We start from the raw sequence: 15,510 nt of genomic DNA on the forward strand, positions 1-15,510 counted from the left end.
TTTCAGCACCCTCAGATTCCAGATTTTCAAATAGTTGTATCTCAGCCAAATATTGTCCTATCCTAACAAACCACACAATGGAAATCTTATTTATTCAGCTTTCAGATGATGTATAAATCTCAGTTTCAAAAATATGACCATTATGACTGGTTTTGTAGTCCAGGGTCACACATCAGTTACCTGAGTAATTAAATAAATATAATACCTTAATGTACCACGGCTACTCTCTGCTGTCTCAGACAATAACATCTTTGTCCTGTGTTGGCCATCGTAGCTTCTCTATGTGTAATTCACAGCTCACCGCTAGATGCAGCTAAAATTTACACACTGCACCTTTAACAAATGTGTATTTTACTTCATTAAGTCACTTGTTTTAAATACCTGATGTAAGCATGTTGTTGATGAGCTCCAGAAAACCTTCCTCAGCCACATGGGCGTCAGTGAACAGAAAGACCATTTTCTTATTCTCTATACCCAATTTAAGGTACAGAGTTTTTAGATCCTCACGGAAGTTTGTCTCTGAGTATCCTCTACTAAGCACAATTTCATACACCTATAAACAAACAGCATAAAAGGATTTATAGCATTCCTAAATTACCAAATTAAAAAGAATGAAAGAAACAAAACAGAAGTGAAAAATTCTGGAAAAATATTTTTTTTGCATTTAAAGATATATGGAAAATGACAGAAACAGTTTGAGCCAATGAATTACCTCATAACCTGCACTGAAGGCAGCAAGCTTTGTAAGAGATTGTTTCCCTGAACCACCTACGCCAACCAGCAATGCATGACTACGGTCCATTCTAATGATGCGGTGAATGACAGTCAGGTGTTCCAGAGCATCATCAAAAAGCACCAAGTTCATTCTGGTCTTATTTTCATTATACTCCTCCAGGATCTCCTACAGGGGTCAGAGGGGAAAAAAGTGTCACAATCAATAAGGAACACCTCTAACCTCTTCAGACTGCCAAGCCTTTTCATTTTCAGATATGTGTTTAGCTTGAATGCAATGTTTGCCTCTTTGGATAAAATCATTTGCCAAGTGCATGAACTTACGATTGAAGTTAAAAGTTTACATACACCTTGCAGAACCTGCAAAATGTTAATTATTTTACCAATATAAGAGGGATCATAAAAAATGCATGTTATTTTTTATTTAGTGCTGACCTGAATAAGATATTTCACATAAAAGATGTTTACATATATAGTCTACAAGAGAAAATTAAATTTATGAAAATGACCCCGTGCAAAAGTTTACATACACTTGATTCTTAGTACTGTGTTGTTACCTGAATGTTTATTTTTAAGTGATAATTGTTCATGGGTCCCTTGTTTGTCCTGAACAGTTAAACTGCCCACTGTTCCTCAGAAAAAATCTTTCAGGTCTCACAAATTCTTTGGTTTTTCAGCATTTTTGAGTATTTAAACCCTTTCCAACAATGACTGTATGATTTTGAGATCCAGCTTTTCACACTGACGACAACTGAGGGACTCAACTATTACAGAAAATTCAGACGCTCACTGATGCTCCAGAAGGAAAAACAATGCATTAAGAGCCAGAGGTGTAAACTTTTGAACAGAATAAAGATGCATTCATTTTTCTTATTTTGCCTAAATATCACATTTTTCATTTAGTACTGCCATTCGGAAGCTACAGAAGATACTTACATGTTTTCCAGAAAACAAAATAAGTTCAATTTAACCTGATCTTCAAAATCAAAAAGTCTCCCCGCCTCGCTCTTAATGCATCATGTTTCCTTCCAAAGCATCAGTGAGAGTTTGAACCTTGTGTAATAGTTGCATATGAGTCTCTCAGTGTCCTCAGTGTGAAAAGATGCATCTCAAAATCATACAGTTATGGTTATTCAAATTCATGCTGATTTTTCCAAAGTACAGCGGGCAGTTTAACTGTTCAGGACAAACAAGGGACTCGTGTACATCTATCACTAAACAAAAAAAATATATAATGTAATAAAGTATATGTAAACTTTTGAACAGAGTCATTTCTATAAATTCAACTTGAATTTTCTCTTGTGGACTATATGTAAACATCTTTTATGTGAAATATCTTATTCAGGTCAGTGCTAAATAAAAAAATAACATGCATTTTGTATGATCCCTCTTGTTTTGTTAAAATAATTCACATTTTAGAGATTCAGCAAGGTATATGTAAACTTTTGACTTAAACTGTAAATGTAAATAAAACACAAAGACAACATCTATGCACCTGAAACAGAGCTTTGGATGCATCGTAGTCCAGTATATCCTCATAAACTCTTGGCTCAGACTTGAGAGCCGTTCTGTAATCTCCAAACAGAATGGGGTCTCTCATGGCTGAATCGAGGTCTGATTTGAAGTGCTCTTCAATCAGATTCTTTATATGCCCCTGGACCTGTAAAGGCAAAGTCGTGGCATGTTACAATAAGTGTGTAGTGTAAGATAGAGACAGTAACAGGCTTTTGTAACATGCTACCTTTTTTAAATAAAATATCTAAAAATATTTTTTATTAATTTTACAGATACATACATAATATTTATAGAAGTTATTACGAGCTACAGGAAGCAAGCATACCGTGATTTTGTCAGTTTCATTGATAAGTCTGTCATGAAAGACTCGTAAGCATTCATTTCTCCATACACGGACAAACTGGGTGACTGTACAGAACCTGGTGTGAGAATTAACACATTTATAATTAAAATAAACATGTCACAAACTGGTCATAAAAGAGAATGCATTGCATTGAATAGTGAAGCATAATATAGAATATTAAATGGTACAGAGCACTGATTCTTAACCTTTTTGAGTATTACCTTTGAAGGCCAATATAATATAATATTAACAGAACTATAATTATAATATATCTTAAGCCTCCAGGTTAAAAACCACTGGTACAGATTATTTAAATATTGCAAACATCAAACTTTAAATAACTTCCTCAGTACTTTCGAAATCATCTGAATGATAAAACTCTTAACCTTTCAGGATTGGTCAACGTCAAGCCATGGTAGACTCTGGAGAGATCTCGCAGGTTAAAGATGTAGTGGAACTTGGAAGGCGTTGGTGGTAGGTCCTTAATTATGGTTTTGTACAACTCCAGAGTACAGAAGGTTAACTTGTCACAGATGTTTTGAATGCATTCCTCAAAGAGCTAAAAACACAATAGTAATAATTATAATACATAAATAAATTATGGCTGGGTGAAAGACAAATACAAAGATCAATAGTATCAGTACAATTGTAAAAGAATGGCAAAATACCTATATATGATTGAGTCGCCACAAAATAGTTTTCTGTATAATTACATGACAGCAAATACCATTTATTCTGATATGTACAACTGTATTATTTTTCACACCTTGGTATGTCCTTTAAGAATAGAAGAGTAGATGAGATGCAGGGACTCCTCCTGAGGGAAGGGGATGTTGAACACACTGAAAAGAGAGATGAATCGAGGGTCCACTTCATTCCTTCCGCCTCCAGCCTTTCCCATGGCTGCAATGAAGCCTAAGTCTTTTATGAGTTTACAGTTAAGCTCCTTTCCTCTGTCATACATGCCTCCCCTGTCCAACAGCAGCTTTAAGAGAGCTATAGGCTGCTGAGTGCCATATTCATCCACCTGAGATCAAATAAATGTGAATTCATAATGAGCAGTGAGGTGAAAGTTCAGCTTTAGATATAACCCACAGTATAAATCCAATCTTACCCTTGGCATGTTGAGATCATCCATAAACACAAGGAGCCTTTTGCCCATTGGAGGACCATACGTGTCCTTGGTTCTCTTTTCAACACTTGCCTCCAGAGTCCTCTGCAGGTCCATAGATGTTGTTCTCGATGAGAAATTGATGGTCATCATTATCTGGGAAAAGATGCATCCTGTTATCGTGTGTGTTAGTGCATTAATTTATAGTTTATAGCTTGTGTGATAGTCTTGGCAATGGACTTACAGTTGTATCTGTATTGAGATTACTCAGGAAGTTCTGTATGGTGGCTGTTTTAGAGGTGCCAGACTCTCCAACCAGGACTACTGGCCTTTTCACCTTCACCATCTGTTCCAACAGCCAGTTAGCACGAGTGGTGTCCACTGTTGGGACTAATAGAGAGCAATGGATGAAGTAAGTTTTCATCAGTGAAGCATACTCAATAATAATAAATACACTACTGGTCAAACGTTGGACTCATTTAGATCATTTTACTTGTTTTAAAAGAAGTCTCTAAAGCATACACTACCAGTCAAAAGTTTTTGAACAGTAAAATTATTCATGTTTTTTAAAGAATTCTCTTCTGCTCACCAAGCCTGCATTTATTTGATCCAAATGACAGCAAAAGCAGCAATATTGAAAAATATTTTTACTGTTTAAAATAACTGCTTTCTATTTCAATACATTTTAAAATGTCATTTATTCCTGTGATTTCAAAGTAAAATTTCTAGAGTAACATGATCCTTCAGAAATAATTATAATATGCTGATTTGCTATTCAAGAAACATTTATTATTAATATTATTATCAGTATATAAAACAGTTGAGGACATTTTCTTCAGGATTCATTCATAAATAGAAAAATGCAAAGATCAGCATTTATCTGAAATTAAAGGCTTTTGTAATGTTGTACACTACCATTTAAAGCATCCTTGATATATAAAAATATTAATTTCTATAATTTCTTTCACCCCCCCCCCCCCAAAAAAAAATAAATTATACTGACTCCAAGTATTTGAATGGGATAGTGTATAACATTACAAAAGCCTTTAATTTCAGATAAATACTGATCTTTGCATTTTTCTAAAGACATTTATAATGTTACAAAAGATTTCTATTTCAGATAAATGCTGTTCTTCTCAACTTTCTATTCATCAAAGAAACCTGAAAAAAATCTACTCAACTGTTTTCAATATTACAATAATAATAAATGTTTTTAAGCAGCAAAACAGATTATTAGAATTATTTCTGAAGGATCATGTGACTGGAGTAATGATGATAAAAATTTAGCTTTGAAATCACAGGAATAAATTACATTTTAAAATACATTCAAATAGAAAAGAGTTATTTTGAATAGTAAAAATATTTCAAAATGTTACTGTTTTTGCTGTACTTTAGCTCAAATAAATTCAGGCTTTGTGAGCAGAAGAGACTTCTTAAAAAACATTAAAATCTTACTGTTCAAAAACTTTTGACTGGTAGTGTATGATAAAAATAGCTTTTGCTGCTTAAAATGTTATAGAAATGTTTTTTTTTTTTTTGAGATTCTTTGAAAAAAGAAAGTTCAAAAAGAACAGCATTTTTTGTCTTTGGTAACATCATAAATGTCTTTACTGTCACTTTATTGTTCTTGTTGAATATAAATATTAATTTCCTTTTTTTAACTTCCTTTATTCTTTTTCTTTATTAGTTAACCCAAACTTTTTAATAGTAGTGTATTTCCACACAAATATATGCAAAATATTTCTGGAGCACCAAATAAGCACGTTAGAATGATTTCTGAAAGATCACGTGACACTGAGAACTGGAGTACTGGCTGCTAAAAAATTCTACTTTGCCATCAGAGAAATTGTAATTATAATGTATTAGATTGTAATTATATGTCACAATATTCCTGTTTTTACTGTATTTTTGATGGTAAGCATTGGAGACCACTTTCAAAAACATTAAATATTTTCTCCTGTAGAGTAGATTAGTAGAGAGTTCATAGTTTGAAGGGGAAAGGAACACAAAACGAAGAAGCAAAGAAAATAAATAAGCTGCCTTACCAAGGATGTCAATAAATTTCATATCAGGGTTATGAATGTATTTTGAAACCATGGAGCTCCAGGGAACCCACTTCTTTTGGTTTCCATCAAAATGAAAATCAAAGAGAGTTGGCAAGTAAACTGCAAAATTGAATAAAACAAAACTAATTAATTACACAATAACAAGACATTAGAGTTTCAGGTGTGGTATAAAAATACATATATTTCCTCAATTCACCACTGTAGCAAATCATGGTAAAAAAAAAATATAATTTTAGACCCTGCTGCCACCTCACCTGGAATTTGTCCAGGGCCAGCAAGCACCTTCTCATCATGAACACTGTTCAGAGAGGACAACTTTTTTATAAACTCATCAAACTTCTGTCTGCCTTTGTCCAGGAGAGAAGCCCCAAGTGAACAATAGAGTGCCTCTAGAAAATAACACTCCAGCTCCTCAGAAATGAAGTCCTCATTCTCCAGCAGAGACTCCAGCATCACAGTCAACTGCATCACCTAAAGCAAAAAAGAAGATTGTGTTACATTCTATAAAAATCGCTTACACTGTAGCTCTGTTCAGGTCTCTGTTGACTCGCTCACCATGTTTAAATCCGTCTGTGGGATCACAGTCTTCAGTTTCTCTGTCTGTTTGCCATCAACTATACCATCCACGATCATATCAATGGCACTTGGTACATACTTTTCAAACAGTTTGCGGAAATCTGTCTGTTCCTGTTGACACATAATGTCATGTTGAAAATATACTCTTGAATGTCAGTGGCAAAACATAACTGGAACTGCTCCTTTTCATTCTTAGAACCGTTTGGACCAACAGTGGAAAAGCAGCTAAAATGTTTTTTATGACTGTCTGAAATGGCTTACTTTGAGGGCTCTGCTGTTGACCCATTTTTCCCAGTAGGGAGTGTAGCGAAGGTTTTTGGGGTCCACAAACACCATTCCACAACGAGAAACAGTAGCAGGGGAGGCATACTGCAGATCTCCAACCTAAAACACATCACTTATGTTTGCAAGACTACAACAGTAATATTGAGTTCTCATCTTCTAACAAAATGAAGGCTTTACATGGTACCTCAAAAAGCAGAGCACAGTGGCTCTGTAGACGGATTCTTTCTCCATTAGCCAGTGTGAGAAGCTTGTTATCATCCATAACTGAATTCATGTTCTCCACCCATAGAGCATCCACATCTCCATCAAACAGAATGTACCTGTGAAGCCGAGCCAAGTTCTTGGTAAAATTCTCTACAGTTACAAGCCTTTGATTTAAAATAGATGTAGATTAATTATTTATTATAAGTCATGATTTTCACCTTCTTTCTTTTTTGTCTGTAGGTTTATTGATGTCACGGAATATGTTAGACAGTATCCCATCAGTCCAGTCTCGGGTGATTGGATCCAGGATTCCATACAGCTCAATTACACTCATTGCTTTAGGGTTCAGGCTGTACATTTTGGTCAGGAGTCCCAACCTACAGATAAAATTTAACAGTTATGTGTACTTGACTTGGAGAACATCTTGTTTCTGAACATTTCTAGACATTCTGTATAAAAACAGGTGTTTTAGCATGAATATATGTGACCCTGGACCACAAAAGTAGCACGAGTATATTTGTAGAAATAACCAAAAATACATTGTATGGGTCAAAATTATCAAATTATCAAAGATATTAAGTAAAGATCATCTTTACTCTTCCTAAATTTTCTATCGTAAATAAAATAAAATCATAGTAATAAGCATTGCTAAGAACTTCATTTGGACAACTTTCAAGATTCCCGATTCTCAAACAAACCATACATCAAAAATCTTATTTATTTAAAAAAGCAAAAAGAAAGCTTATTTATTTGGCTTTCAGATGATGTATAAATCTCAATTTCATAAAATTGACCCTTATGACTGGTTTTGTGGTCCAGGATCCCATAATATTTATGAATATACAAAGACCTGGTTTGTGATTGGCAGAGTGTGTTGATCACCACAGATTTCCCTCCTCCTGTTGGTCCAACCACCATGGTTGTGTGTCTGGTCATCATGGTCTCATACATTTGCACCACTTTGTCCACCTACGTTCACAAATTAGTCACAAATCATTAAACTCATTAATTACAATACTTTAAGAATGAGTATTGAAGGTGATAATCACCTGGCTGGGCAACACAACATATTTATTCTCTTCCAGGGTGGCCTCTACAGCATCATTAAAGCTGGGGTAACGCACACGTGGGCAGTCGAGCCCAGGGAACAGATCTGAGATAAGGCCCAAAAACAGAGGAACATCCTCAAATACAAACTTGGGCAGGTTCATATCTCGAAGAGCCCTCATCAGAACAACATCCTAGAAGGAGTAAAGAAAAGAGAAATAAAGAGAAAGAAAACAGGAGTAAATTTGTGATAGCAGCTCACTGAGATGGGTTGGAGAATAATAGAATGATGCAGAGAGATGAGTACCTCACTGAGATCAGGTGAACCTCTCTTCAGCTCCCCTGCCATTACTAACACTGACTTCAGTGCTCTAAGCCCAAAGTCATAGTGTGACTGTTTAGACAGCTGCTCCCGGGCTAGTTTGTACAGCACTGTCATCTTCTTTGCCAAAACCTGCAAGTAAACCATCTATGAAATTTGTTTTTTGTTTGACTATTTACACATAATGAAAACCGGCTGTCTGAGGACCATTGTTCAATGTTCATGTGCATGTTTTTTGATTAAAAAATATGGTGTGATATATTCTATATTTATATTTATTCTGATTAGTAATTTTTTTGACAAATACCATCTTAGAAAATTAATCTAAGACTTTTAATTGCTGTATTTCCACATAAAGTTCCACACAAAAATATTTTAAAGTATTAGTTCAGCCTAAAATTAAAATTTTGTACAGTAATTGTGATTTTTTTATCTCATGATTCTGACTTTTTCTTGCATTTGTGAGTTTACATCTCACAATTCTGAAGTTCTCAGAACTGTGATACAAACTTGCAATTCTGACTTTTATTCTCAGAAATGTGTGATACAAACTCGCAATTCTTAAAACCTGCAATTGTGAGTTATAGTCATATTTAAGAGATATCAACTCACAATTCTGAGAAATTAAGTCAGAATTGCCAGATATAAACTTGCAAATCTGACTCTTTCCCCCAGAATTGCATTATATAAACTCACAACTGCGATTTATAAAGTAAATAAACACGCACTTCTGAGAAAAAATGTGCAATTCTAAGAAATAAAGTCAGAATTGCAATATATAACTCCACAATTCTTTTTTCTTGGAATTTTGACTTTATATCATGCAATTGGGAGTTATTAAGTCATAATTGTGAGATATAAACTTGCAATTCTGAGAACATATCAGTCTTTTTTCCCCTTAGAATTGGACTATATATAGAATATTAAAAATTCTTAATTGCCATATAAGAGTTTATATCTTGCAATTCTGACTTTATAACACACACCTGGGAGTTATTAAGGGAGTTATTAATATAAACTCGGAATTCTGAGAACATATCAGTTTTTTTTCCCCTCAGAATTAGACTTTATAACTTGCAATTGCTAGTTTATATCTCACAATTCTGAGAAAAAATTCAGAATTGCAAGAAAAAAAAGTCAGAATTTGTATCTTGTAATTCTGACTTTCTGACATCTGAGTTTATATCACGCAATTCTGAAAAAAAAGCTCAGAATTGTGAGTTTATATCTTGCAATTGCTCTCATTTTCACTAAGAAGGAGTCCCCACCTTAGCCATGAGGAAGCCTTCAGAGAAGAGCATGATTTCACAGATCTGCTGCAGGTCCGGCACAATGACTACCACTGGTCTGAATAAAGCTTTCACTGACTCAGGAAGTTCTGTGCGGCCAGCATAACCAGGGTTCATTGTGATGAAGATCCCAATACGGTTATCTAGACTGATTTCTTGACCTTCAAACTAGCAACACAAAAACACAATAGATAGAAATAATTACAACAATTATCTTTTAGTATTTCTCTATAAGGAATAAAATTCAATTAATAAACTCACGTGAAACCTCTTGAGGTGCAGCATGAGAGCGTTTCGGATGGTCTGAATCTGGGAGGAGATGACTGACAGCACTGAAGCATCAATGCGGTTGAACTCATCAAAACAGCCCCAGGCTCCACACTGAGCTAGACCAGAGAGGATTTTCCCAACGGCCTAGGGGATAAAAAAATCAAAATCGAATTCAATAACACACATTTAAATGATTGGTGTCAGTTAGATTTTTTTGTTTTTGTTTTTTGAAGATATTCACTTTTACTCTGCAAGGACAAGTTAAATTGATCAAAAGTGACATAAGTGATTATTATTCATCAAAGAATTCTGGAAAACAAAATGTGTCATAGTTTCCACAAGAGCATAAAACTTTTTAACCATGATGAAAATAAGAAATGTTTCTTGATCAACAAATCAGTATTTTAGAATGATATAACGTGGGATCATGTGACCAGAAAATATTACATTTTAAAACATATTAAAAGAGAAAAATGTATATAATATTTAACTTGAAACATCATCTTATTCATTTTGTTGAACTAAACTGAAATAATCCTTCCTAGTGTTAATGTAACTAAGCAAAGCAATAATCTACAGTAGAGTTTTGAGTATGAGATCTCTTACCATGTAGTCCATGCCCTCGCCACAGTTAGTGACCACACACAAAAGCCCCAAAGCTTTGGCCAGATCTTTAGTGGATTCAGTTTTCCCTGTGCCCGCAGGACCAGCTGGTGCTCCTCCCAGAAACATAGACAAGGCCTGAGAGCATGATACCATATATTAATAAGACAATGTACATACAAAACAGGCCATTTAGGGCCAGACATCTGTGTTGTCAGAATACCTGAGTAAGTGTGAGATAGATACGGTCAGTCAGGGGAGTAATGACCAACCGGCCATTCAGCCCCATGTACTCATAGCCGTAGGAGAACTGAGCACTGCACTGCCGCACAAACAGCTCATCAGGCTCTTTAACCCAGTAGAATCTCAACTGACTCTCCCACTCAAACTCACGGGCATCTGTGATACTGCCCACAAGAAAAAAGTGTGTGTTAAGAAGGAAACTGCCACCAATTGTTTATGTTACAACCATTTTGGAAGTACAGTGCCTTGAAAAAAGTATTCATACCCTTTCATTTTTTTCACGTTTTGTTATGTTGCTGCCTTTTGTTAAACTGTTTTAAATTACTTTTTTCCAAATCACTCTACACTCCATGCACCATAATGACAAAGTAAAAAATAGAATGGTTACAACTTCATCAACATTTGGCAACTATCTGCCATTCTTCACCTCACCTCTCAAGCTCTTTCAGCTTGGATGGGGTCTGGCAGATATTTTCAGGTTTCTCCAGAAATATTTGATTAGGTTCAAGCCCAGGGTGTGACTGGGCCACTCATGACATTCACAGAGTTTTCTGTGAGCCACTCTTGCTGTGTGCTTAGGTTCACTGCTCTGTTGGAAGGTGAACCTTCTGCCTAGTCTGAGGTTCCGAACGCTCTGGACTGGGTTTTCATTAAGGCTACCTCAATAATTTGGTCTATTGAGATTTTTTCTACTCTGACGAGTCCCTCAGTCCCTGCCACTGAAAAACAGCCCTACAGCATGAGGCTGCTACCCGCACACTTTACTTTTGGGATTGTACTCTGCAGGTGATGAGCAGTACTTGGTTTCCTTCAAACATGATGCTTGGAATTGAGGTTCATCAGACCATAGAATCTTGTTTCTCACAGTCTGAGGGTCCTTTAGGTGCTTTTTTGGAAATTCCAAGTGTGTTTTCATGTGTCTTCACTAAGGAGAGGAGTCTTGCCACACCACCATTAAACCCAGATCAGAGGAATTCTGAAGTGATGTTTGTCCCTCTGTAAGTATCTCCCATCTGCATATATGATCATTGAGGTCAACTAGAGTGACCATCAGGTTCTTGGTCACCACTCTAGCCAAGGTCCTGCTCGATCAATTGCTCAGTTTGGCCAGGAGGTCAGCTCTAGGAAGACTCGTGGTTGTTTCAAACTTCTTCCATTATGGGTAACGGAGACTACATGCTTATGAGAACCTTAAGTGCAGCAGAATTCTTTTTAAACTCTTCCCTAGATGTGTGGCTTGATGCAATTCTGTCTCTGAGCGCTGCAGTATTTTTTTTTACCTCAGAGCTTGGTTTTTGTTCTGATATGTTTTTTTAGCTGTTAGACCTTTTATTAAGATGTGTGTGGCTTTCCAAATTCAACTGAATTTGCCACATGTTAACTTTACTCAAAGTGTGGTAACATCTACAAGCAATATGAATGCTCCTAAGCTAAATTTCAACTGTCCCAGATAATACTTATGCAATGGAATCATTTTCAAGTTTTGTATTTGTATTAAATTTGCAAAGATGTCAAAAAACATTTTTTGCTTTGCCATTATGAAGTGAATTCATGTGGGAAAAATTATTTAAAGCAGTTTAACATAAGGCAGCAATGTAACAAAATGTGAAAAAAATTAAGGGGTATGAATACTTTCGCAAGGCACTGTGTCAGATGACACATACATGACTGTAAAGTCTTACCTATCTCTGACAAAAGTGTCCACAATGTCCCTAGCATGGACATCAATAATGAGGACAGTGTTGATTTTCCGTCTGTCATTCTTCTTTAAGGGTTGTGTGATGCGCCTCACCAGGTCATCAATCTGCTGGTGCATTTTCTTTGCGTACTGTTTCAACGCCTGCTTTTCTCCTTGACTCATCCTTTTGAAGACGTCTTCCACCTCCCAGGTCCACCACACCTGGTTTGCTGCCAGCACCACCATTCCCTGGTAGTCAAGCATCCAGTCCACCCTGATGGGCAGACAGAAGACCACATTATAAAATGTTCACAAATTCTTTAAATCAGACGGACATCCAAGTTCAATCAGAAATTTTGATTGACTGGCTCATCATGATTTAGTGCAGTCTAGTAATGTCTTCACCTAGTCTTTCGGTGGCTGTAGAAATAAATAGCTTCTTTGGTGATGAGTCTGTTGGTCCTCCTCATCTCCAGCAACACTCCAGTCATCCATTCCTCCACACGGCCCTCTGCTGGTATAGGCTGTTTGAGCTCCATCACCTCCCCCTCGGCAGACACCATTGCACTTGCCACCATCTCTCCATTCATTCCCGTATCAAATCGCAAAGCTGCAATGTTGTCGTACATCTGTGGATCAAGAAAAACAGGGTGATTCATTTATGGTCTGTTATGGTCACTCTCAGCACAAAAACCCACAGTGTTCAAACTATACAGTCAAGCCCGAAATTATTCATACCCCTGGCAAATTCAGACTTAAAGTTACTTTTATTTAACCAGCAAGTTTTTTTTGACCGGAAATGACACAGGCTTCTCCCAAAAGATAATAAGACAATGTACAAGAGGCATCATTGTGGAAAAAAAATATTACTCAGCTTTTATTTACATTTTAACAAAAAGTGGCATGTCCAAAATTATTCATACAGCTTATTCATACAGCTGTTCCCAATGAATCAGGGTAATTAGGATGCTTTAGAACAGCTTGGACTATTTGGAATGGTATAGAACTTTGGATTTTCCCATAGACTGTGACAGTTTGCAAAGGGTATGAATAATTATAGACATGCCACTTTTTGTTCAAATGTAAATGAAAGCTGAGAAATATTTTTTCCACAGTAATGCCTCTTGTACATCATCTTATTATCTTTTAGGAAAAGCCTGTGTCATTTCCAGTCAAAAAAAACTTGCTTAAAAACAAGCTTATTTCACAATATTAGATCGAAGGATCAGAAAAAGCCCACCAACACTGGCCCATAGACCCGCCACTCAAAAGGAAATAGGACAGAAGTGGATGAAAGTGGACAGAAGAGATGGATTAAAACACCAGGTGTAAACAAGAATGTGTCTCCCTTGGCTACTTGTTATCTATTCAACTAAAATGCATCTTAATACCAGGTGTAAAGAGGGCCATTGATGCCACTAGGAAGTCTGTCATTTTACTGAAATACTGAGTTATTTTTTTATTTTTACATGGTTAAACGAATTTACAAAATGAAATGCATAGAAATAATTTACAATCAACAATTTGTATATTTACAAAACAGATAAAAAAGAAAAGTAATGCTTTTCTTTAATACACAAAAGTACCTTGATCATATGCTCCTGCACACAAGTAGGCTCACTGCTGCCCAGAATACTGAGCAGCTCATCGTCAGAAATGAAGAAAAACCGTGGGAAAGCGTTCCGCTTGGAATCAAGGTAATCATTCAGACTCTTTTGACACCTCTCCAAACCATCGCTTAGGTTCTGCAGGTCAGCCAGACGATTTGGAACCAGACAGCATCTCTTAATGCCAGGGTCTTTCACTGTGTCAGTCATTATCTGGTGATATCCAACAGAGGATAAGGAATTTACATTCTTTTCAAAAACACAGTTACATATTTGTTGATGTTGCAGAAATCACCTTTTTGAACATTTTATCAATATTGTCAAATTTTTTGGCTTCCTCGGGTAACTGAGAGCGGATGTCACCTCCAATGAAGATGCTTTCCAGGTACATCCATTTTTGCTGTACTAACATCCACACCTACAAATTTAAGAAAAAAAAATAGTAAAGACATGTGAACATAAGCCAGAGTGGTTTTAAAGTCGTTTATGGTTAATTGTTTCCACTGACCTCAATAATCTCGCTGATGAGTGATAGATTCTTCTCCCACTGTTGTACAGTGGCCAGGAAGGGACCAACATAGTGGCTGCCTGCCATACTCTGCAAGTTCATGGCATCATCATCCAGGCGCTGAAGGATGTCATCCACAGCACCAAGAATGAAACCATGTTCCTGCGTGCCTTTTAAGAACCGCTGCACAATGAACTTCATAGTTTCCCATGTTCCCTCCACTTCTTTTACACCCTGTAAAAATGCCATAATCTCAATAAACAGCTGAGTCTTTCTTGGGAACTTAAAAAGACAGTCTACCCAAAATTGAAACGTCGTTCATCATTTATATTATTTAACCTCATGTTATTCCAAATCTGTGTGCATTTTTTACTAAAAACAGAATATTAGCATAAAAGAGGATACTCTGAGGAAAGTGTCGGATAACCACAAAGTTTCAGTTCCTACTGACTTATATTGTATGGACAAAAACACAATGAAAGTTAATGGGAATTGAAACTGTTTGGTCATCAACATTTTTTTCTTTCTATACCAACTATCTTCTTTTATGTTCCAAAGAAGAAAGGACACAGGTTCAGAAAGACATGAGGGTGAGTAAACAATGCAAATATTCATTGAAAAAATGTGTTCAAACCATTACTATTATAAAAAGTGCAGTTGAATTTCATTATTAATAAGATTTCTAACCTTCTCAATGCCGAGCTCCTTCACAGCTGAGGTGACGATTTCACTGATGACATTGCCATACTTGTGCAGCTCCATGGAGAACATGTTCTCCAGAGTGAAGGTGTTTGGGTTCATCTCAAAGCTGGTGCCTGTGTTCTCCATTAGATCCTTCCAGTGCCTGCAGAAACCAAGTGAGCACTTGAGTCTCATGAGGCATATACATATAGCTAGTGCTTAATCTTATGATTAAGCTACCTTTTTGAAGATCCCTTAAGGCAGAGACATGTTACTTTAAGTCGAAACATTGTAAAACTAAATCTTTAAAGGGGACATATCATAAAAATCTGAATTTTTCTGATCAAGTGCTATAATCGGGTCCCCGGTGCATTTAACAACCCAGAAAACATGAAAAAGTACAACCCAGTAATTTTGTTTTGGTGAGCCT

General features: G+C 36.2%; 1 protein-coding gene across 1 annotated transcript in view; it reads right to left on the reverse strand.

Moving 5' to 3' along the window:
- The window catches only part of dnah10 (dynein axonemal heavy chain 10), a 44,505-nt gene that overhangs the window by 13,801 nt on the left and 15,194 nt on the right, over positions 1-15,510 (reverse strand). Inside the window, exons 26-52 of the mRNA XM_073839974.1 lie at positions 15,087-15,243; positions 14,400-14,633; positions 14,187-14,309; positions 13,871-14,104; positions 12,690-12,913; positions 12,289-12,558; positions 10,587-10,770; positions 10,367-10,501; positions 9,752-9,904; positions 9,470-9,658; positions 8,187-8,333; positions 7,882-8,073; positions 7,683-7,801; positions 7,051-7,209; positions 6,813-6,948; positions 6,605-6,727; positions 6,323-6,454; positions 6,022-6,238; positions 5,747-5,866; positions 3,946-4,091; positions 3,705-3,857; positions 3,357-3,617; positions 2,977-3,149; positions 2,573-2,666; positions 2,228-2,392; positions 713-901; positions 382-553 (exon numbers count right to left, since the gene is read on the reverse strand). Of these exons, the coding sequence (XP_073696075.1) occupies positions 382-553; positions 713-901; positions 2,228-2,392; positions 2,573-2,666; positions 2,977-3,149; positions 3,357-3,617; positions 3,705-3,857; positions 3,946-4,091; positions 5,747-5,866; positions 6,022-6,238; positions 6,323-6,454; positions 6,605-6,727; positions 6,813-6,948; positions 7,051-7,209; positions 7,683-7,801; positions 7,882-8,073; positions 8,187-8,333; positions 9,470-9,658; positions 9,752-9,904; positions 10,367-10,501; positions 10,587-10,770; positions 12,289-12,558; positions 12,690-12,913; positions 13,871-14,104; positions 14,187-14,309; positions 14,400-14,633; positions 15,087-15,243 (4,601 nt within the window). The remainder of the gene's footprint in view (positions 1-381; positions 554-712; positions 902-2,227; positions 2,393-2,572; positions 2,667-2,976; positions 3,150-3,356; positions 3,618-3,704; positions 3,858-3,945; positions 4,092-5,746; positions 5,867-6,021; positions 6,239-6,322; positions 6,455-6,604; positions 6,728-6,812; positions 6,949-7,050; positions 7,210-7,682; positions 7,802-7,881; positions 8,074-8,186; positions 8,334-9,469; positions 9,659-9,751; positions 9,905-10,366; positions 10,502-10,586; positions 10,771-12,288; positions 12,559-12,689; positions 12,914-13,870; positions 14,105-14,186; positions 14,310-14,399; positions 14,634-15,086; positions 15,244-15,510) is intronic.

The sequence above is a fragment of the Garra rufa genome, chromosome 5, assembly GCF_049309525.1.
Source record: "Garra rufa chromosome 5, GarRuf1.0, whole genome shotgun sequence".
Classification (NCBI taxonomy): Eukaryota; Metazoa; Chordata; class Actinopteri; order Cypriniformes; family Cyprinidae; genus Garra; species Garra rufa.